General features: G+C 37.3%; 1 protein-coding gene across 3 annotated transcripts in view; it reads right to left on the bottom strand.

Annotated features, from left to right (window-relative positions):
• The window catches only part of LOC148846024 (alpha/beta-Hydrolases superfamily protein), a 77,161-nt gene extending 67,099 nt beyond the window's left edge, over positions 1-10,062 (bottom strand). Inside the window, exons 1-6 of one of the 3 annotated variants that reach the window (XM_088955651.1) lie at positions 9,653-10,062; positions 9,513-9,567; positions 9,364-9,419; positions 4,352-4,452; positions 4,124-4,193; positions 3,338-3,407 (exon numbers count right to left, since the gene is read on the bottom strand). In XM_088955651.1, coding sequence (XP_088811777.1) covers positions 3,338-3,407; positions 4,124-4,193; positions 4,352-4,452; positions 9,364-9,419; positions 9,513-9,567; positions 9,653-10,012 — 712 coding nt within the window. In that variant the 5' untranslated portion in view covers positions 10,013-10,062. The remainder of the gene's footprint in view (positions 1-3,337; positions 3,408-4,123; positions 4,194-4,351; positions 4,453-9,363; positions 9,420-9,512; positions 9,568-9,652) is intronic. The other 2 variants (XM_088955650.1, XM_088955649.1) reach the window with 2 other exon arrangements.
• Between the last annotated feature and the right edge of the window lie 14,118 nt (positions 10,063-24,180).

Raw genomic sequence — 24,180 nt, 5'->3', positions numbered from 1 at the left:
TATTCAATTTTGATAAATGGAGTGGCCAAAGGCTTTTTTCCAGATAAACGAGGGTTAAGACAAGGAGATCCTTATCCCTTTCCTCTTCACTTTAGTACCAGATGCCTTAAGTAGGATAATTGTCAATGCTAATCAGGATAAGGTATTTAGAGGCTAAAGACAGTCTCACACTTGCAGTTTGTAGATGATATAATCTTGCCATGTGAAGGAGGTAATCAAAATGACCTGATGAATTTAAAGGAACTCATAGCTACCTTTGAGCCTATATCCAATATGAGGGTGGACTTGGGAAAGGGTTGTGCAGCAAGGGTTGATATTGGAGGAGGAAGAAGTAAGAGTGTTGTTTTTCTCTCTAATCCTGCCCCCAATCTTTGAAACTTCTCCTCCTTTGTTTTCTTCTTTTGGTCTTTGTTGTGTGCCTTGAATTTTACTGACTGCATCAGCTTCTAAATCATTTGCAGCATTGCTTTTGATCAGACAATTTTGACATCTAGAGTTTGCCGCAAGGACCATTCCCAATCAACCCTTCCTTGAGACGATGAAAAACCTTGGTTACATGAGCAAGCTGTCTGTTACTGTAACCTCCCGTTTTCCACACATCCTCTGCCTTTTGGTTCTCTAAATTAGTATGTCCAAGGTCGGTTACGACTCTTCTCCTACCTAGCTCCATCCCCAACTTTCCGATCAAAATCGAAGTCCACACTCCTTCTTCTTTGTCCACCCCTTCAACTTTTCCAACACAATTACCTTCCAAGTTACCCACACCATCTCCCTGCTATTGGCTCCACATTAAAACACCTTTCTCTTTGATAAATTTCCTTCCTTCTCACAGTTTTCTTCCACTTCAGCTTTTTCCACCACTCTATCACCCTCCTCAATCCCATCTGAAAATTTAAGAATCTCTTTCTCAGAGTTAACAGCTAGATCCTTAGCACTGACTTTTTCTTGTGATGCCATCGACCCTGGTTCTCCAAGATCACACCCAACCTCAAGGGGTGTCAGCTCTATAACCCCGGGATTGGAAGAACCAAGAATCCCTTCGGGATCCCTAAATTCCTGAAAAGGATGTCCTACATCGCCATTCATGGGAGGAGTGTGTTTGTTGCAAACCCCTTGAGTTCCACCTACAATCCTCTACTTACCATTTTTGTCATACCTAGCGACCACCCAGACCCATCTTTCTCTGACCCTAGTCAAAATCCTCCTTCCTATTGTTCCACTCCTTTTAAACTTTGGTCTGATAAGCCCATGAAACTTTATCTTGCCAACTACCTTTCTGCTGAACTGAATCTCCTTCCCGCCATCAAGGTCTTTGGCATTGCAACATTGATCTTCCTTTGACATTTCTTTTTGGCAATAACAAGGTCTCTAGTCAAGAACCCAATTCAAAGGTAGCCGATGGTGATCGTACGCCATGCTCCTTAGCCACTCGCACGATTTCTAGAGATGAATCATCTAATCCCGCATGCACTGAGCCCTTGTAGGTCCTATCTTGTAAGCATGGGGAAGAGGACCCAGGAGAGATGACAAATGTATTTGAGCAGACCCCACTGCTCGAGTTTATCAAAGGCCCAAGCAACAGATGATTACTAGTATGGTCACGTGAGTTTCTAGACCCCGACAAGTGACTCTTTTGAACCGCTGGCAAACCATCCGGTTCAGCTAACTTCTGTTCAAATCTCTTCTCTTTAAGCAATGGACCCCACCCACTGACCGATTTAGCCCCTGTTTGATTTCACTTATAAGAAGTACTTCTTTTAACAAGTACTTCTTTTAAGAGTTGGGACCACACATTAAGTGGTTATTAAGTGGTTTTATGTGTTTGGTAAAAAAGTGGAGAAGTTAAAAGTATTTCTTAAAAAAGTGGCCTGAAGTTGGCTTTTTTTTTTCAACACTTTTTGAAGAAGTACTCCAATAAAATGGAATGAACGAGTCCGTAGTATTTTCTTATAATACCTAAAATACCCCTACGCGAGGGTTATACCTCTATCTCTCATTCGAACCAGGTGGCGGCACACCCAGTTATAGGTCCACCGGCGACAATCGGCAGTGAGGAAAAGTGGCGAGTGGACCTGTCATTTTTCCACTTCTATTTTTTTAAGATATTCTTCTCATTTAGGTGAGGGATAAAATTGTCATTTTTGTCAATATAAGCACTTATGGGGAAAGTAGCTTACCAAACATTCTCACCCCAATAAGTGCTTAAAAACATAATAAGTGATTTAGCAAATGGGTTACCAAACAACCTTAAGTGGTGGTTAAAATAAGTACTTCTAAGAAGTATTTGTGCAACAAGCACTTCTTTTAACAACCACTTAATCATCAAACAAGGCCTTAGCCCCTTTCGACGTAACTTCCCCATGTGAGCCTCTTTCCCCATGCAAATTTCTTTCCTCATTAACCGCTTTTATTCCCCATTCTCTTCCTGCAATCAAGTCTGGAATTTGAAGCGTGTCACCCAAAATCCTCTCTGCACCCTTTCCTGCTTCCACATCAGTTTCCACTTCACTGTACTCATTCACCCATGCCTCGCCATTTGTAACCCATCCGGCCAAGTCATCATTCTCCTTCGTCTTCCCTAACCAAAGCATCGCCTCCACTTCCGAGGCCTCCCAAACTCTGTTCCATAGACCTACGGCATGCAGTATGAAGGATCTCGGAATCAACTCTGGCTTGACTCCAGCAATTTTCAGGCATACCGCTCTCAGATCATGTTTGTTAAACAAAAGCAGTGTACCTCCCATCGCCATCACTATCTGCTCAAGTATGCTCCACTGCCAAAGGTTGAAAGGCAAGCCCAACATGTTCAACTGAAAACAGTTGCCATTTATCTCTAGAGAGTTGCAAGATGGCAACTCTCATCTATATGTTTGTACTAATCTCATCTATAACTAATTTAATAAAATAATTTTTCCTACTGGTTAAAAAAACACACCCAGACCTTATCCCAAATACTTAAAGGTTAGCTACAATAGTCCTATTTCTTCATTCCACTCTATCAAGGGCCTTATCTTAAAAATGTTCTGTTATCAAATAATATATTGCTTTCATTATTGACAATAATTTCTTATCTACTAGTCCTATTTCTTATCTACAATAGTCCTATTTCTTCACTCATTTGCAATTTTTTACATCCATTTTTTTCATTGCTTTCATTATTGACAATAATTTCTTATCTACCAGGCAAAAGCGGCTGAAACGAAAACAGAATACAGTGCAACTGATTGATAAAATTCTTCATAAAAGAAGTACACCCAAAAGAAAAACAAAAAAATATATATAGTAGTATAAGAACTTGTAGAGCTAACTAGTCAGATGAACTATAATTTGGACCTACCTAGCCAATCAAAAGCAATGGCATGGTATTCTTTTGAGAGTATAGGAAGAGCTTTGCGATATGAATATGCCTGTAAGTATCAGAAAGACATAATATATATTTATGCAACTTATTCCCTCCATCAAGCCCAATTCAATCAAAACTTCATATTTGCCTTAATAAAATTGATTTAAATAGTTCAAATGTGAAGTTAAAAATAGGATTAACAATTGAAGTTGAAAACATAATGAGAAAAAATAAAATAAAACGTTACTGTGGTTTGAGAACAATGAAAAACCAGTAGGAATAACTATGTCAAGTGTGTACCCAATGTGGAAATAACTAGAGCTAAACTTAGTTTATAGAATAACCCATGAGCAAATGTGAAGCACAATTAATATCTGTATTTCATAATGTTCAGAACATTTTGAATTTTCACAGTTGATCAAATGAAATGCATACTGGTGGAGACATCCAACCACTCATAAAAAGCAATAATTATAGTTCTTATTTCCTTTTTGTCGTCTTCTTTTATTTGGGGCGGGGGGATGGGATGCATTAATAAATCATGACATGATTTGCTAGGTTATTTTAGAAAATTTAAAGTATAAAGAATGAGGAAAGTTGGATGCATATGCAGTCTTTCCTACAAGGACTAATACATCAACATTATGCTTCTCGATAGCTGAAAATGGATAAATCAGAGACATTGTGCAAATACGGAAGAACCATCTATAATAAAATAAAGGAAAAAAATATCCTCTTGAATTCATAAGGAACCAAGGACAACCCCAAAAAGATTCTCACCTGTGATGGAAAACCATGAATAAGTATAACTGAAGGATTATCAGCATTTCCACTTTCAACGCAAAACCATCTATTGCACAAAATCAAGTATATAGAGGATTTTCAATCAATAATCTACAAGACATCCATTTTCAATTTATGCATATTATGAAGACCTAAATCTCGAATTTCCCAAATATAACTCTAAATAATTCAGTAGTTTCCTAATGCATAGGATTCTAAATTCACCTAAAAACATCTGACGAAGCCTGAGAACCAGCACCCATTGTAAGTCCAAAAATTGGATCCTTCGCCTTCTTATCAATGCCATTAACAGGGTGAGCTTTCACCTAGAAAAGCATTTTCAGGATCAAATAATATTTTTCCCAGAAAAAGAAGTAACTAGGAATAAGAGCTTTTTGTTGGATAAGCAGTATCTAATTAATATGTTAATAAATGAATCAAATAAGTAGATATGGTGAAAGACAGGAGACAAAAAAAAAGCAGCTTTTTCATCCTGCACAGAAAACACTTAGCATGAGCTGCATCGCACAAATAGTTTCAACAATGTTTAAGTCATGTAAAGTGGAATAGAACACAAGATAATACTGGACAACATCCTTTTTTCTGCTGGCACCTGGCAAATAATGCAGCATATAGATCATTCAGTAACTACTATCATAAGCTTTATAATCAGGCATAAAGGCTTTTTATTGGCACCTTATGTAAGAGCTTTTTGTTGTCATTAGCCAAGTAAGATAATAAAAGTGAACCCAACTACCCAAGTAATGTACACATCTGGTTATTGTTTAGGCACACCTTTTAAACAAAAGTAAATGCAACACATGAGCAGCTTTGGTATCTAAGTGACCCTTCTTCTAAATTCAATGGATTCCAACATGCATCTAAAATTCTAAATCAATATCTGAATAGAAGCCTTGGTAAGAGATTAAAATAAAGGCCATTAAAAAACTCCATTTATATCTATGTGACAGATCTAATTTGACTGGTACTCTTGAATCCTTTTGAAGTGTTATGAAGCACAGGGGTGTTTATGTCATTTCAGATATGCCATTATGTTTAAATTCTGTCCCACATTTAGTAAGTGCAGAATAGTAGTTGTATTGAGTTTAAGAAGCCTATATATATCAGCCGACTGGTGAGAGTGTTGGACAACGTATGCCCTCAAGATCAAATAGGGACATGTAAGCTGCCTTTATTATGAATTAAAGAACTGTTTCAAATACAATCACGTGTCAATTGGAATATGTTTCTGTGAATAGACCTTGATCTGCATTCTAGGATTAAACCTACAAGTCTTTATTTGGTTTAAAGCAATCACCTTGAATTTGGTTAGGTTTAGGAGTGCATTAACTGTATTTGGTTGTACTCAAACTCAATATGATCATACTCTGTTTGTGAAGAGAAGGAGATCACTAGTCTCAATGTTGATAATGTATGTGGATGATGTTGTAGTCACAAGAAATGATTTGAGTGAGATTAGTACCTTGAAGAGGAACCTACACCAGGAGTTTGAGACTAAGGACCTTGGGACATTGAAGTATTTCTAGGCATTGAGGTGGCAAGGTCCAAACATGAGATTTTCATTTCACAAAGTATGTTTTGGACCTATTACAGAAAATAGAAAAAACTTGGGGCAAAGCCAATTGATACACCTATTGATCAAAACCACAAGATGAATGCTTGAGATGGTGAGCTAGTGAAGGATGTTGGGAGGTATCATAGATTGGTGAGCCTATTGTTATATTTGTGCATGACACGGCCAAATATCTCTTATGCAATTAGTGTGGTAAGTCAGAACATGCATGCCCCACAGGTTCAGCACTTCGAGGCTATTAACAGAATATTTACCTATTTGAAGGGACACCCAGGTAGAGGCATATTGTTTGATGACCATGGCCATTTGAAGTTAGAAGCTTACATGGATGTTGATTGCACAAGGTGCCTAGATGATAGATCTACATCAGGAGTTTTCCCCTTGTTAGAAGGAATTCAGTTTCATGGAAGAATAAGAAACAATCAGGTGTAGCAAGGTCAAGTGTAGAAGTTGAATACAAAGCTATGGCACATGGTGTTTCAAAGATCCTTCGAGTCTGGTCCATGTTAGGAGCGATTGGAATTGAAACAGAATAACCTATAATGCTATGGTGTGATAATCAAGCAACAATTAACATTGACCATAACCCAATTCAACATGATAGAATGAAGCATACAGAAGTGGATAAACATTTTATAAGGGAAAGGGTGACATCTGGAGAAGTGTGCCTACCATATCTTACATCTAACTTACAAATAGTTGATGTTCTCACAAAAAGAATTGCAAGAAACAAGCTTGAACATGATCCACAAGTTGGGAATGTGGACATCTATTCCCAACTTGAGGGGGTGTGTTGAGATTGGGCTGATATCACTTGTTCTTTTGTTTATAATGTTAGAGTCATTGGGCCCAAGGCCCATTAGTTTATGTTTTGTTAAGAGTGGTTCTTACGTTCTGTGGTAGTAGCTAACTTAATAAGGGTATACTTGTCATTGTATTCATATTTTTTTATGAGTATATAAGATAGTAAAAGTGATGTAGGACTAGCTCAGTTCTAGTGCTTAGAGAATGTTGAATGGTCTTCTTGATCAGAATTTTATGGCTGTTAATGGCTGTAATGGCTTCTTAAAGGAATAAGAGAGAAAATAGGGAGAGAAAGAAGAGGGAAAATACCTAGAATCACTCAAAGGGTGCCTAGAATCACTCTAGGGCATGGGAATCACTCACCATAGCTAGCATAAGCTGAAGAAAACTCAATATAATTCATTGCCTTCGTGTAAAAAGTCCATACATATATATAGACTCTAAACTCATAATGATCCTAGGAGTCAAACTGTTAGACTCAATAATCCTAGTAGGATTCAAACCAAGCTGCCATATCCTATTTCAATTCAAAGAAGACTCAATAACTCTAATCCTGCATTCCTACTTATGCAATGACTCTGAAATTTTAAACATAAACAACTACAACTAGAAAATTTAAACCCTATCATTGGACCCCCACAGATAATTGAAAAAAATGACAAAAATGCCCTTGGTATTCAATTCAGTCCAAATCCCAAATACCATCACTATGCCATATCAGGACCTGTTGTAAGGCCTTCTTCTTTCTAGAGTAAGTCTTCAAGGGTGCTGATTGATTCCTATCAGAAAGGGACAGCCAGATCTGATTTTTGGCTTCCTCCCACAATTTCTCTCTTCTTCTCTTCTCTTCTCTACAAAATCTTCTTTTCTTTTTCTTTTCTATAACAGGTTTCAAATCAGATTGGTGTTTCGCACTTTCTACTCTTCCAACCAGATAGCCCACAAAACTGCAGATGGGATGACAGGCCACACTTGTTTCCCTTCTTTAGGCATGCCAGGCACTCTCCACCCAAATAGCACAGAAGAGACTGACTCCAGCCAGAACCAACTCCGATTAATTGCCCTGAGAAAATGCTGCCAAACTACTGCTGAGAAATTACAGTGAATAAACAGGTAACCTGATAACTCAGTTTGCTGATTGCACAATGGACAAAATAAGTCCGGTAAGGTAAAGCCTCTTCTCATCAGCATTTCCTGGTAAGGCACTTCTCCTTAGCATCCACCCAAGTGCAAAACTTGACTTTAGAGGAGAAGCTACTCTGTTCTCTGATTTGACTGAGAAAACAAGGCCAGATCGAACTGAACTAGGAGCATCCTATTCTGACTGGGACACTTCCCCCTAAGGCCCCGTTTGCTTTTCGGTAAATTATTTACCCGGGTAAATGCAGTTACCTAGGTAAGTGAATTTACTCATGTTCTTTTATTTCTCATGTAAATAAGGCAATGACCATTTTAGCCATAAAAATCCATTATTAAAAAGGGCGTTTTTGTCCCATTCAAGTGTTGGCAACTTTCCCCTAGGTGGGAAAGTTATTTACCCATCATAAACTTTCCTTGGTCCCCACATAAATCTGAAAAAAGAACATGGGGTTCTTGGTCAAAGGGAACCAAAATCCCATTGACCAACTTTCCCCCCTCTCAAAATCCGAAAAAAAGAACACCCCCTAAGAGGGAAATTCCACATGGCAAAAAATTGGTAGGTGGTGAAGAGAAATTCCCAAGTTGACCAGATTAGGTAACCTTCTATATATTGCTCTTTTCATGTTTACAAGAATGTTGATTCCTCTGGTTTCTTCTTGTAATAAACAAACATCAGTATTGCTGAGATCCTAGCCTATGAGTCCAGATCTGGTCCCAACAGCCATTGCAGCCATACATTGGGAACATCAGTACGACTACAATGGCCGTTGGACTGTGTTGGGACCAGATCTGAACTTTTAGCCTGTACATTCTTTTCTTGCTACAAAGTTCTCTGAATCTTCTCCAAAAACATGGTCAGAGTACAATTCTTTGTTTTAGTATAATTCTGACGTAGGCAAACTATACTTTTTTCTTTTTCAATTTTCACTTGTTTATGTGGGAGAATAACCAGCTCCTTCACCCATCTGTTGCATAATATATTCTTTCTTTCCCCTCATAAGACCCACTTTAGGGAGATGCTATAAGGTATATTGTCAAATACTTAAAACTAGCAAAATCCACTAGGAGAATACGGAGACCATCATACCAAAGGATTTCAAATTCAGTTTTGAGCAGTGTTTGATCTGTCTCAAAGAAGAATTTTCTACTAAAATTTAGGTCAGACTTTAGTACCAAGTTGAAATTTCAGGAAGATATTACATGTTTTAAAATACCCATCTTTATTTCATTACTCCTTTTCTCCGCTTTCCCATGTCTAGTTTATCTTTTTCCCAGTTGACTTTGTCTAACTATCCAAACCATCTCTATCTTTTCCTTCTAACCACCAAATTGTAGGATACTATATTCTTTATAGATTTTGTTTCCATCGTCCTATAAACTGGAATTAAATGGCAGAATTTCAAAAGTTCTGATGAAATTTTAATCCATGTAATACCTTCTAATCACATGGTAAGGAGAACGGATAGTGTATGATGTACTCGACTACCAACTTCAAGTTACCATATTGGAGAAATGTGGGAATAACGAAAAAATAAACAATAAGCAAAAAATGGAAAAAAAAAATGATTGCAAAGATTCTAAACTTCCCATAACCATGTTTTCCCCTATGCAGTAAGGGAGTGTTACTGATCCATAAAGCAATACTCAATTGGGAGAGTATATGATAAACCGAAAATGAGAACGAACGAAAGACACTCACCATCTTCCCTTTCTTGAACCATTCATCCGATGGGCTCGGCTCATCTGAATATTTACCTGCGAAAGTAATCAAAATATCAGTCAATAATTCTAAGCGAAAATGAGAAAACAAATTTACAATAAAAGTATGCACGCATATATAAAGAATACCTCCACTGAATGAAAATCCATCACCAACAGAAACAGGAGCATCCAAGAGATATTCCTGTTAAAGTGACACAGTTCTCATACACATTATTAAGTAGGCCGAAATTTGGACTCGTAGATATCAATCAAATAAGCACTAATACCCCCTCTTGTTCGCGGCTCGATCTGCAACTGAATCTAAGTTTTCTCCTCTCAGCTTTTCCAGCGGAGAAGTTGAGCAACTGTCGAAGAGATGGATGTGAGGAAGGAGAATTGAGGACGAAAGGAGATGACTGCAGCGAAGAAATATTGGCTTGAACCATTATGACAAAATGTGAGACGCACAGTACGAGAGAGAGAGAGAGAGAAAGAGAGAGAGATGATAGCGGTTCTCTGGTTCTCGCTTCACAGCAGTTTTTATGGCACAGAACAACAAGGAAAAAAACAACGAAAATCAAAGAATGTCTCTCCATTTTTTTTCCTTTCATCAAATGACTTAAACGTAACTTGAATTTTTTAAACATACTTTATCGGCTTACTCCTTTCGGTTCTCTTTTAAATTTGGGTAAATAGCCGACACCTCACCTGAAATTTGATAATTTAATCATCTCCACTCAACTTTCTAACATTGTTGCAAAGTAGACTCCTTTTATATAATCTCTATTACTAATAAAAGAGTGAATAACTCCATTTTTTTTTTGGACTTTTCATTAGACATTTTTATCTCTTATCTGAGCAACATACAACAGACATAAAAAGTGCATATATGTCCTTTATTCTCACTCCAAAAACTACCCACTTATAATAATTAAGAAACTGTCCACTCATAAATGTTCAAAAACTGCCCACTTATAACAATTAAGAAACTGTCCACTTATAACTGTTCAAAAACAGCCCATGAATTGTAAATAGTTTTATCTTGGAGATACATGTAAGGTGCAAATGGATCGGCCATCCAAGATTCGATCCTATTTGGTTGAATTGGGATCACCTTTGGTTGGATCTTTGGATTGGATACTATGATTTGATCAGAAATCGAATCGGATTCAGATCCCCCCCCCTCCCTTTTCGATCCGAGATGATCTGATCTGATGTATATATTTATAAATATAATATATATATATATATATATATATATGTTATTTATTTACTTATAAATATATTATTTATATTGTATTTTTTGTAAATTTATTATATTATTTATTTTTATAAAAAACATGTATATATATGATGAAAATAATTAAAAATACTTGTACTTTTTTTCCTTTATTTAAATTGATATATTTTATTTTTTTCTTTTAGTAAGTTAATAATTTTCAAAGAAAACAAGTCAGATCAAATTAGATTCTAAGATTCGATAGGATTCGACTTCAGATCGAGTCCTATCAGATCCGACCAGATCTTCAGATTGGATTGAATCCAACATAAACAGTGTTGGATCGGATTTGAATATACACTGATTCAAATCAAATCTGATCGGATTTGGACAAAAATGTCTATTGTCCAAATTTTATATTCATATGAATCACTACCCCAAACCCTTCCAATCTCTTTTCTAAAATTGATTTATTTTCTAATTTTATCTTTCACATCAATCACTCAAAGGAAAAGTTGCAACTTTTAAATTCTCTTTGTTTCCATAAAGTTGATATTTCTTTTTCATGGAAACCAACCTCAATAGTAATTTCGTGGGTATTTTGGATGTTTTCATGCCGTTTTTTAGAAAATCCTACCCAAGGGGGCCTACTTGCAACTGTATCAAAAAAAATTTAGGGAAGTGATTGCAATTACTAAACTTCAGGGGTAGTTTCAGTAACAATAAAAAACTTCATGGAAGGTTTTCACCCTTAAAATTTTTTAAATCCTATTTTGCCCTTCTATGTACATAAGAGACGTAATATTCACATGGCTTCTCACAATGGCTTATGATTTTGGTCTTAATCTCATTGAACATGGTCTTAATCTTATTGAGCAGTGTAGGGAGATGGGTAGCAATCCAGGTTTAAATTTGAACCTTATCCTCCTCTACACAAAGTCCTCGTCCTCCCATCACCAAATACAATAATTCTATTACCGCCAAATCTGTGTTCAAACTTATTATTGTATCATCCATCATGGTGGACAATACAATAATCATGTTACTCTTATTACTTTCATCTTCCTCTATGCCAGTCGCTAGATATAGTAATCTTGTTCTCTCCATGACAGTAGGGATGACATGAAAAGTTGCAGGAATCGATGGTTGATGAGAGTAAGTAGTAACAATATTATTGTATCTAGTGTAGAGGAGGATGGGGGCTTTGTAGTTGATGATATAGTAATATGGTTATGCATGGTCTTAGTCTTGTTATGCACCACATACAAACTACCTTGATCCACCTATATGCATGCAAAGCCCCCACCTCCCATCTACTTTCCCTTGGATGGCATAGCGAGTTCAAATTAAAACAGCCCCCCACAAGACTGAGCCCCACAACGTCCCACAGTATATCTCCGCCGTGTATTGGAAACATCTACAGATGATGACATCATCATTTCTGGTATTATCATCAGGAGATATTCCCAATACACGACAGGACTGTGCTGTGGGACGTTGTGGGGCACAGTCTTGTGGGGGGGCTGATTTGATCTCTGGCATAGGTTGCTCAAAGACTTTGATGATCCCATGATGGAGAGGGCTGAATAAATTTACAAGAATTAGAATCATAAATTTTTACTATTTATTACTCTTCCAATTCAAAGTCTATTACAATAATAAACGACGGCAATATAATATGCTTGCTTTCATTAATCCATTGATTCTTCGATTATCAACTTACATGTTTTGTGTATATATATATATATATATATATATATATATATATATATATATAGATATATATTTTGAATGTAGTAATTACAATTCTCCTTAATTAATTTGAACCCTCCATATCAAAGTAGAGAAGAAAGTAGGGTAGGGAGCAGAGATCCAAGGAAAGTGATATGTATGATAGTGGAGAAACTCAAATCTGATATGTTGGTCATGGGAAACCATAGCTATGGGTTCTAAAAGAGGTGGATGGACTCATGAACCATAGTAGCATTTAACTTCTATTTAGATTTAATTTGCATTTATTCATGTATTTCTTTTTGAAAATTTGAAAGAAAATGAAGGGTAAAAGAGTCACAAGGTATAAGATCAAAGACATAGGATGGAAGTTTATAGTTTGTAGTAAGGGTGCAAGTTGGGTTGGCCCGACCTAACACTTTACACTGTTTTGGGCTCAGGCTTTGGGTTAGGCCCATTGAAATTTTGACAAAATCCCAACCCTAACCTGCAAAAGTTGCATCCCCTAATTTGTAGTTTGTAAATTGCATTTATTTATGTACTTCTCGTAGTTTGTAGCAAAGACTTAGGATCAAATCAACAAATCCCGCTACCATGAGGGTTGAGGGTTAAGGGGGATATAAATATAAAATTGTCATAAACAAAATATTAAAGAAAAAGGTAAAATTAAAGAATTACATATACACATATAAATGTGTTATAGATAAGTATAGATATATGGATGCATGCATACATTCTAATGTTATAGATATTACTGATGGATGTATAGTTGTAAAAGTGTATGGATATATGTAATATATGTTATATATTACATATAATTAATATTATATCATAATATATATATATATATATATATATATATATATGAATGTGATGTCTATTATGTATATATTCCTATAATAATTATATACATATACATTAATGCTTGTGGCCTAAATAAAATAATATTTATAATTATAGAACTATAACCATATAGTTATAATTTAAAGTAACAAATTATAGTTATGCTATATATCTCTTACATATAACTATAAAAAATAACATATATAAATATGATATAAGAAATAAATATAAATATAAATATAAATTTGATGACATCAAAGATTGTAGCAAGGGTAATTCGGGGCTACGAAGTTATATAGCCATAGGTCCCACATATCCCACATATTAACGATGCTCTATTTTGGTGTTTGTTTTATTCTTCATGAATATGCAATATTTAATTTGGAATAAAACTTATTTGTTGCTTCAATAATGTCCTACAATCTTGTTTAGAGGTGTAAAGTGGGCCGTGTCATGATAAAGGCGGGATGTGCTGTACTGGCCCGCGGGCTGCCAAAGGTCGTGCCGTCCTCCTTGGTGGAAATTTAGGGAGTCGGCCCATGTCGTGTCGTACTGGCACGTGGACTTAAGCCAGGCCGGACTATAGGTCGTGTCGGGTCACAAGTGACCAATTTGCCGCGCCATCAAGTGCCTTCACCATGTCCACAACATACCATCCGAGTGTCTAAGTGTGTGTCTTGGGTGGGGCATTGCATGTATTTTGTATGAGGGGTTTCTAATGGCATTACTATAATTCTATAGTATGATTTTCCACCTTTTTTATGTTTCTTATTGTCACTCCCCCAAAAGCTTAATGTACTCTTTGAGGGGAGGTAGGTAGTCGAGTGAATCAAGAACATGTAAAGATTAAGCATGAGATCCCCTCAATACTGAATTGTGTGTTTATACTTGCCATCCATTATTGCAATACAAATAGCCTTTTGACTAATCTGTGTGACATCTTTGTTGCCTTTTCTTATGTTGTTGCTTGTTGCTTAGGCTTACTCGTCACATTCAAGTGCCGCACAGGGCCCCATTGACTAGCCCCGTGACAATTGGTATCAGAGCAGGAGCTCCTACACGCACATTGGACCCTGTCAACCGCCCCTAATTCAGCCCAATGAAGATCAACCGCGATGTTGCCGATGACACACTACATGAGTAGCACCAAGCCCACGACACCAATGAAGCTCCACTCGACGAACCCACCAAGACACAAGCCCTGAAGGGCTGCACAACTAAAACTAGCAAGCGTGACAAATCAATTGACCAACTAGCTAGCATGGACATGCACATCCTACGTTGCAAGGCAACAGTAGGTGAGACTCGAGATCGGGTCGATGAACTCCATTTCAAAATGGAGACTGTAGAGAATGCTATTGTGGAGTTGGAGAGCCGCTTCAACAGAGCCTTCTGAAACATCCATAACACCTTGCAGTAGTCACAAGCCAGCTCTTCCCAAAGCAGCCTTCAAGGCATGATGGAAAGCTTCCAAGAGCAATTGGATGGAATGAGGGCTAAGCTGACAATCATGAAAAGATCTATGGCCAATTCCACCAGCCCTTCATGTGCTCCATCCACCCACATCAAGGTGCGCCAACCAACTCCATACTCTGATGTTCATGATGTTCGAGAGCTTGAAAACTTCTTGTCGCAAATTGATCAATACTTCTCTACGATTGGCATCCATGATGATCAAACTCAGGTACACACAACCGCCATGTATTTAAATGATATTGCAATGTTATGGTGGCGTAGATGTTGCCAAGACATTGAATGTGGCACTCAGATCAGGGCCGATTTCAACAAAGAGATCAACCGACAGTTCTTCCCTGAAAATGTTGAGTACATGACCCGAAAAAAGTTGAAGAACTTGAAACACTAAGACTCATTGCATGATTATGTCCACTCAGCCCTAACTTTTGAGATCTCTAACATGTCTGACAATGACCTTTTGTTCAACTTCATGGATGGTCTCAAACCATGGGCGGAGTTCAAACTACAAAAGTGTGGGGTGAAGGACTTAGCAACAGCCATGGCGGTGGCCAAGCAACTAGTTGATCTAAGGAAGTTAGAGGAAGAAGACCACCAACCACATAGCCCACGTACCAATAGCTTGAGTGGGGGAGATAAAAAATCAACTTCTACATAGGAGAAACCAGTGCCCAGTAACATGCCCAACAATTACCAACAAGGGAAGAAGCCACAAGGAGCCCAAAAATATCAGGGCCACCGGTACACTAGGAACCTGCTACTCCTCCTATGCCTTGTTACATTTGCAATGGGAAGCATTGGACGAGTGACTACCCAACACGAAAGAAAATCAATGCCCTCATCACCAAAGTCAGTGACAGTGAAGAAAGTGATGAGGAGAAACCCACAACGGCGCCAAGAGTAAGCGCCCTTCAACTCATCAATGCTATAGTTAAAAAAGAGACCACATCAAAGTGGCCCACCAAATCCCACAAGGGGCTGAAATATGTAAACATCACCCTCGGCGGGAGGCCAACCCAAGCCTTGGTGGACATGGGGCCACCCACAACTTCATCTCGCTTGTGGAGGAAAAGTGACTCGACTTGACCACCACCAAACAGATAGGGTGGATCAAGGTTATCAACTCAAGGTCCAAAGTAGTAGAAGACATGGCTCATGGAGTAGAGCTCAAATTTGGGCCATGGAAAGGACCCATCAATCTATCTGTAGTACCTTTGGATGATTTTCAGGTTTTCTTGGGAATGGAGTTTCTCACACAGGCGAAAGATGCACTCATACCACACATTGACAGTCTACTTATCTTAGACGAGTGTTCTCTTTGCATGGTTCTAGTGACAATAGCCCTGAAGGTACATGGGAAGAAACGTTCGGCCCTTCAATACTATCAAGAAGCAGACACCCATGAAAACAACGTCGTGCCAATAAGGAAGACCCCCTCTCAGTCATCTCACATCAGCATTGGAATGGGTTGGGAAGTCGTCACCGGGAAGAAGTCTCCCCCAAATCTATTCCATTTCCAACACCAACCCCAACACCAACACCAACGCCCACGCCAACACCAACATCAGCATCAGCATTAGCCTCAACATCAGCAACAACATCATCAAAAGCCGACTTCACAGTAGAAGCCGCATGCACCCACAATTGATGGGCCCAAGAGAAGACCCAAGGCCAACTCCAACACCTAGTTTACCTACCATAATGGGAAGGGAGTGCCGCCCCAATTTGATAGGAACCATTCCAACACTTGGCCTTCATCCTACCCATATAGTAGCCCTATGAGGAGAGAACCTTGGGAAACACCCCTCCACATCCAACCCCCTCTTAATCCAAATTCACCTTTTGCACTAATCTTTCCCTTGACACTGAACCTTGTGTTTATGCTTGCCATCCATTATTGGCCCTGTGAGGAGAGAACCTTGGGAAACACCCCTCCACATCCAACCCCCTCTTAATCCAGATTCACCTTTTGCACTAATCTTTCCCTTGACACTGAACAATGTGCTTATGCTTGCCATCCATTATTGCAATACAAATAGACTTTTGACTAATCCGTGTGCCATCTTTGTTGCCTTTTCTTGTGTTGTTGCTTGTTGCTTAGGCTTACTCATCACATTCGAGTGCCGCATAGGGCGGGCCTTAGGTCTGGGCGGAATCGGGCTACACTGTTTTTTTTTTTTGAAAATTTTGATTTCTTTTCTAAGTAAAATTGTAAAACTGAAATATTTAACTTTCCTATGAACTTTGGGAATTGGGAACTATTTAAAAAATTAAGAAATGAGAAATCTAAGTTATTTAACACATAAATGAAAAAAAAAACTTAACCAAATTGAAATAAGAATAATGGAATAACAAATTAAAAGAAAAATAGGAATTTTATTTCATTTAAATTTGAATGGTGCAAATTAGTGAATTACAAATACACTGATTAGATCATTGCATACTTGGATGAATGAAATATAAAAATTGAATAAATTAATAAAGTATAAAAAATACAATACGATTACAAATTGAAAATACAAAATTACATTGTTAAAAAATTAAAAATATATATCAAATAAATTAAATAAAATTAAAAAAATTACAATAATTTGAAAAATGAAAAATTCTATACAAGTAGTCAAATTCAAGAATCATCATTCATGACTTTCATCATTTGCTTCGGGTGAAATATCTGGTGTTGTATCATGCCCTCCCTTGTCTTGTAATCTATCTTCTACATCTAGCCAATCCTTGAAGCAGATGCACATCTTTATGCTCTCATCGTTTATGCAACTTCTTTTGTCATCCAACGTCCTGGTACCTGCACTAAAACAAGACTCTGACAGAACTATAGACACTGGAGGGGTTAGTAGATCATGTGCCATGGCGGCGAGAACTTGATAATTTTCGAGTGTTCATACCACCAAGCTAAAATATCAAAATTATTTGATGCATCACCTAAATTAGAAAAATTTGCTTGTAAATAAAAATTAAGTTCAGTAAATGAACTTATTGTAGAACTAGCAGATTTCTGCCTTCTACTTATTAAATAAAAAAGTTTTTCTCTTCTACTACTGGACTCAAAGTCAGAAGTAGAAGAAGAATTTCCTACAACTTCAGATTCATACAAACTGTACATTTCAAATAATAAATTATTAATTTCTTCTTTTTTTATTTCCTATATCAATATTCATATTTTCACAATATATTTCAAGTAAAATATCTAAACCATCTTTCCTAATCCTAGGATCTAATATTTTAGCTAAACAATAAAGGGGAGAAATGTTCTCTCAATATTTTTTAAATTTATTTTCCAAAATTTCAACAATACATTGAAATTATGGATTATTTCTTATTTAGCAAAACAATCACTAGTTACCATTAATTGATATGGTAAATTACAACTAGTTGGATAATAAATTCCAAATAATTCATTTGTTGCATCATAAAAATATTTTAAAAAATCTCTTATACAGAATGCCATTTCCCAGTCTTCCTCAAATATCATATCATTAGGCATTTTTGAATTATAAAATTCAGAAAGAATTTGTTTATAAGATATACAACTTTCTAACATAGCATAAGGTAGAATTCCACCTATGCTTTACATCTAATATAAAATATTTATATTTTAAACCATAATTTTGGCATAAATATTTAAATTCTTGTTTTCTTGCCCCTAAACTTTTTATATATATAATACAATTTCTAATTTTTGAAATATGATTTGAAATAATATTCAAGGCATCTTGAATACATAAATTTAAGATGTGGCATGCACATCTAATATGAAACAATTTACCATTTAAGCATGGTCTTAATTGAGAATTTAAAACTAATAGAAAATAATTTACCATTTAAGCAGAGTCATTATTGCTGGCATTATCAAAGCTAATAGAAATTAATTTATTTTATATACCATAAGCATGCAAAGTATTTAAAATACTTGCAGCAATAGCCGGGCACTATGTGGTTGTTCAATCCTAGAAAAACTTAAAATTCTTTTATTCAAAAGCTAATTTTCATCAATGAAATGGTCGGTAACACAAATATAACTAATATTAAATTTGGATGCCCAAACATCCGAAATAATTGCAACTTTAGAATTAAGATTTGCTAACAAACAAATTAAATTTTGTTTATGCGAATAAAAAAATTTTAAAGCATCAATTCTTATAGTATTTCTAGAAACTTTTTTAAATTGTGGGTTTATAGAGCTACGCAACCATTTTTCTAGCTTTGGATCTTCAGCTAATATAAATGGTTGTTCTGCATATACAATATATTTAGCAAGTTCTTGTCTCATTTTTTCTTGTGAATATTTAAAATTACCAAAACTAGTCCCCCTCTCAATCTGTGTTTGGGTTGTTTCTCTCCCTTCATCTTCCTCTCACTCGTGTGAGCATATGTTTGCTAAAATGACCCGTATCGCCCTTGCTACAATAACTAAAGTCTTTCCTATATTTTTGGCAAACGACCCTTTTCCCCTTCACATCAATATCCTCTACTTTGAAAACTTTCCAAATCGGGCTACTCAACTTAGAAACCTTCCTTTTTCCCCTAGTATCACTACTACCAGGGGTGAAAGTTCCACTTCCATTGACATCAATCGCATTAGTGCTAACACTATCGTGATGCCATTGAATGTCACCCATGGTGAACATGTTGGGGAATCGGTTTTCAGAAGAGCCGGCCTTTTTTTTTAATTCTAAAAAGATAAAAATTAATCTAATTCAACTTATCCAGATTGTCGGTTCAAAATCCCAACTTGATTTCAAAGGTTGAAGCCTTTCAACGTCCAAGCCTTTCAACGTCCAAGCCTCCCAAATTGAGATACTTGAGCTGGTTGAGCAAGCCTTCTTCTTGTTGAAAGTCAAAATTTTGATAAAGTTGAGACTTGAGAATTGGGGAATGTAGAATCATACAATCAGCTAAACAGAATTTCTTAGATTGCAGATAATTGAGAATGTATGAGTATGAGAGAGAGAGAGAGAGAGAAGAGATTAAGAGAATTGTTGAATTGGTGTGATGAGAATTGTGGAGGATAGGGCTATTTATAGGAAATGAACATAATTAAATTGTCCAAAATACCTAAAAAACTATATATTATTTAGTTGTTGGGAGGGAAATTTTGGTCATTATAAAGTTACTTATAACTTTACCCAAAATGCCCCCCTAAACTAGTTGCTATATAGCTGTTGGGGGGCATTTGTGTCATTCTTTCAACCCCTCATAAGAAAAAGCAAAATACACCAATACCCCCTTAATATGGCTCTTTATAATTGTTGGAGGGTATTTTTGTAAACCCCCCCCAAAGTTGAAACTAGACATTGGGCCCCTTTGGGGGGGCAACGACTATATTCCCGGGCGGGCCTGGTGGGTTGTGGCATGACCCGTGCCATGCCAGCCTATGGGCCTCAACCCCCCGGCCCAACACGACATGGACCTCCATGTTGGACCTGGCATGGCCCGTGGACCTTCGTGCCATTTCGGGCCGTGTCGGGCCTTGAGCGGACCGACTCGATTTACACCTCTAATCTTTTTGTGTTCACTCAAAATACTAAAAGCATCTATATCTATTAAATTTGGAGTTGATCTAGCACTCCATTCTGACCTAAGATTGAGCCTCACTCTAAGGCTTTGAACCTTGAGTGCAAGTCAATAGACACTTGTCCGCACAAGAAAGTTTACATAATATATTGGCCAAGGGGTTTTCTCACCCTGGTCATTGCCAGCAATATCTCCCTTTTTACCAAATCCGAATTCAAATAGGAGTTGTGATGACCATATGGAACTATCACCCAGTTGCAAAAGTGTAGAAATATCAGCTAAGTCTACCCACTACATGCTAGAATAATGAAAAATATCCATGAGCAAGATCCTTTTGTACTATTTGATATGATTCGTCTTTTCTTTAACCGCAATTCCATGGATTATTCCACCAAGTTTTTTAACTAGATTGAGGACAAAAATACTGAGGTAGGATTCAAATCCATGTCTAATATATCAAATAAGTTACATAATATTATACAAAATATTGATTTTGTATTTTCTCATGCCCTTATTATTTATAGATTATATCCATAAAATTTTACTTTTTATGTTAAAGGTTTAGGCCTCAAAACACCTTGAGGCTTAGGCCTCACCCCTACCACACCTAATCATCTCACCTCTGCCTTTAGCCTTTTAAAACCTTGAGTTAGAGCATAAGAGAGTTACCTATGGCTCCTAGCCCTTATTTATAGGCAAGGTTTGCGAGCTTCTTATAATGACTCCACACATTAGAATATAATAAAGGCTACGGCCATTAAGATGGTGACCACATTGTCAATTGTTACTATTGGCATTAATGAACCTGATAGCTCAAAAAAGGTCATAACAACTCCAAGAGTCACTTGCCATTAAGGTTGATGCAAAATACTGGGATGTCCTCTGTGGCCAACTATTAGCACCCAATTTTGTTCAGTCTGCCACTTTAACCCCAAATCCACAAAATCCACTATTGTACCCACTAAATACACTTAAAGCCTAAAAATATTCCTTAAGCCAACCCACCAAAATACCCTCCTTCCTAGTCACAAAAACTACCCTCTTATACCAATTGGCCAAAATACCCTTCATTCCACAAATTATCAATATACCTCACATATTCCATTTTTCACAAGTACCCCCATTCCCTAAAATTCCCAAAATACCCCTTAACCAAAATTATCAAAATCCCCCTCATTTTCCAAATCATTAGAACACCCTTCCCCATTCCAAATGACCAAAATACACTTCAAAACAAATCGTCAAAATATCCATCACACCAAATTACCAAAATACCCTCCCCTCCAAATCCTTAGAATACCCTTCACACCAAATTGCTAAAATACCCTTCAAAAAATATTTCTAAAATATCCTTCACACCAAATTACCAAAGTACCCTTCAAAAATACCCAAAATATCACACACCAAATTACCAAAATACACTCCCTTCCAAATCTCAAGAATAGCCTTCACACTAAATTACCAAAATACCCTTCAAATCAAATCTCCAAAATACCCTTAATACCAAAATACCATTTGTTTCCCAAATCCCTAAAATACCATTCCCTCTCTAAATGATCAAAATGCCATTCTAGACCTTAACCATCCAATTACCTCCTTCCAAAACTCCAAAATACCCCCTTCTTACTAAATGATCAAAATACCCTTCGCCTCAAATTCCCAAAATGTCATTTAGGTTAAATTACCAAAATACCCCCTTCCAAATTACCAAAATACCTTTTTCCTTCCAAATTGAATTTCTAAACCCCCAATTCTAAAAGCTTCCCCTTGGAACCCTTGAATTATCCAAGCATATTGGAACCCCTCCCCGCCAAAAGATACTAGAGTGACATTATCCCCCTCCAACTCTAAGAATTCTTAAAGGCACCCTTCCTAGAAAACCATCCTCACACTTGGACCCATGTAAACCCTTTCAAAACCCCAAGTCAATCTAAACCAAAGGATTCCCGTCACTCCAAACCCCACCCTTTAGATGAGTATCTCCAAGATCGTTGTGCTTCCCTTTCACCATTATAAAGAGTGGAAGCATTGTTCCCAAGAGTAGGAGGTTTTTTAAATGAAAGCGAGGGAGGTGGGGAGGGGGTATTCTTTTAGAATGAAAGGTGGGAGAGAATGGCTTCTTCAAAGAGAAGGGAAGAAAAGATGTGTTGAGACTAGTTCAAACAAGAAGAGGACTCTGCTCAAGGATTTGGTTGTATTTTCTCATCAAACTCAGAGGAGTGCCCTAGTGATTGAATCATTCAATAAAAGGAGTTCTCTTCTGCTTCGCTTGTCTTCCCTGCGATACATCCTACCATCAACGCTTCGATCCTCACTAATTTCTTATTTGAAGTCAAGCTAAAACACTACTATATGAAAGCCACTTCCCAAAGATATTGAAACCCCATGACATTTGCAGCATCATTGATCCTTTCAAAGGCCACAAGAGGTAAAATCGATTACCTCATATCCCATGCTTTTGTTTGCATATGATTTAATGGATTAGTTGTAGTTCGTGTTTCCTTATTTATTTAGTTTTTGCTTCATTTCCTTTTTTGCGATCTCTTTTTATAATTCAATCTTGCGTTTCTGCTTTGAATTTAAATTTGAACATGAGAACCATGGCGTTCTCCAACGTTTGAGAGGCTAGTGCTTCTTCTCTTTTCAGATCAGCCAGTTGAGTCTGAAGGTAGGAATTCTGATAGAAAAGGGGTGAGGAAGCTATCTCTCATCCTTTTGCTCAGACCCCTACATCCAAAAGGGGGGTGGTCTAGAAGTGAAGGTAGAGGCATTTCTATTCATTTCAAGTTGTTGTAGGACCCAGATTTTTTTATTCAAATGCAAAGTATGGAAGGGAATCTAGTATCCACACTAACCAAAGAGATGGGTGCCTAACCCCTCCCCTCTCTCCCTCTTGACTCACCTAGATTAGCCTTGTCCATGTCAGAAAGCATGGAGTCACCAATATCCAGCTAATTTTGAAAAATGAAACTCTGAGAGGCCCATCACTCCCTATTAAGCATGTTGATGAGGTGGCAACTCCATCTGCTCGACCTTGATGTGAACAACCGCTTTTTCGACATTCACACCAGCATAATGATGAAGTTGCCCCTGGGCATGCCACGTGTATCATGAAGGATTAAATGGATAATTATGGCTATATCACATTCCCCCACTTATGAGGATGAGGCCAAAGTGAAGGCAGTTGGTTTGGCTTGAGTTCAGCTTCAGGCGAATGAAGTAGTTGAGGTTCATCTAAGTGGGCCACATTGCTGTAATGCAAAGCTATATGTTGTTTGTCAGTCAATACAGATGGCGATATGATCAATGAATGTAGCGGTTTGAGATCGTCGAGTCTAGATGGAGTATCGGCTCAAGAACTATGGTGTTTGGCGAGGTGTCATTTTGTCTTCTGAGGCATGCACCACGTGGTGTTCGTTGGTGCGAGAAGCCGAAAGGGTGTGATCATAACTATTGGGTATGAAATCGATCTTGGCCATTAAATTTTATATATGAGAGGCAAAAAGGCCGAAAGTCTTTCCATTTTCTACTGTGCATTACTTAACTACTTGTCTAACTCACCTTGGCTCACTCTTAGCACTCACTTTTCGAATTCTCTATTTTCTTCAATCTTAAGTAAGTCATTGACCTTGCCTTATGTCTTCATATTTAGACTAAGTGGTGTACAAACTCCTAGACTGGGATACCCCCAACTTACTTAGTCCACCTGTCATGAGATTAAGTTAGATACTAAGAGCTCAACTCAGGCTTTAAAGGCTGAGATCTTGAAAAGTAGGTCTACGACAGCTCAAGCTAAGCAAAATGAGGCTTTTAGCTCATCCAAGGTTGTAAAGGTAGGCAAGGAAATGACGGCCAAGTGTGATGAGGTTTTTAGTTCAATTTTTGAAGTAGAGGTGGTGTGAGCTCCAAGAAGCTCATGGTTGGTTCATAAAAATGTAGTCACCACCAATTTTTTAGAGGAAATGGGCCTTCATTTTTAGATTCAGAAATCGATTTACTTGCTTTGATAGTGACTTT

Source organism: Nelumbo lutea, chromosome 7 (assembly GCF_056320005.1).
Source record: "Nelumbo lutea isolate HS-2025 chromosome 7, American lotus-T2T, whole genome shotgun sequence".
NCBI lineage: Eukaryota > Viridiplantae > Streptophyta > Magnoliopsida > Proteales > Nelumbonaceae > Nelumbo > Nelumbo lutea.
The sequence above is the reverse complement of the archived record's forward strand: the minus strand, read 5'-3'. Positions and strand labels throughout refer to the sequence as shown.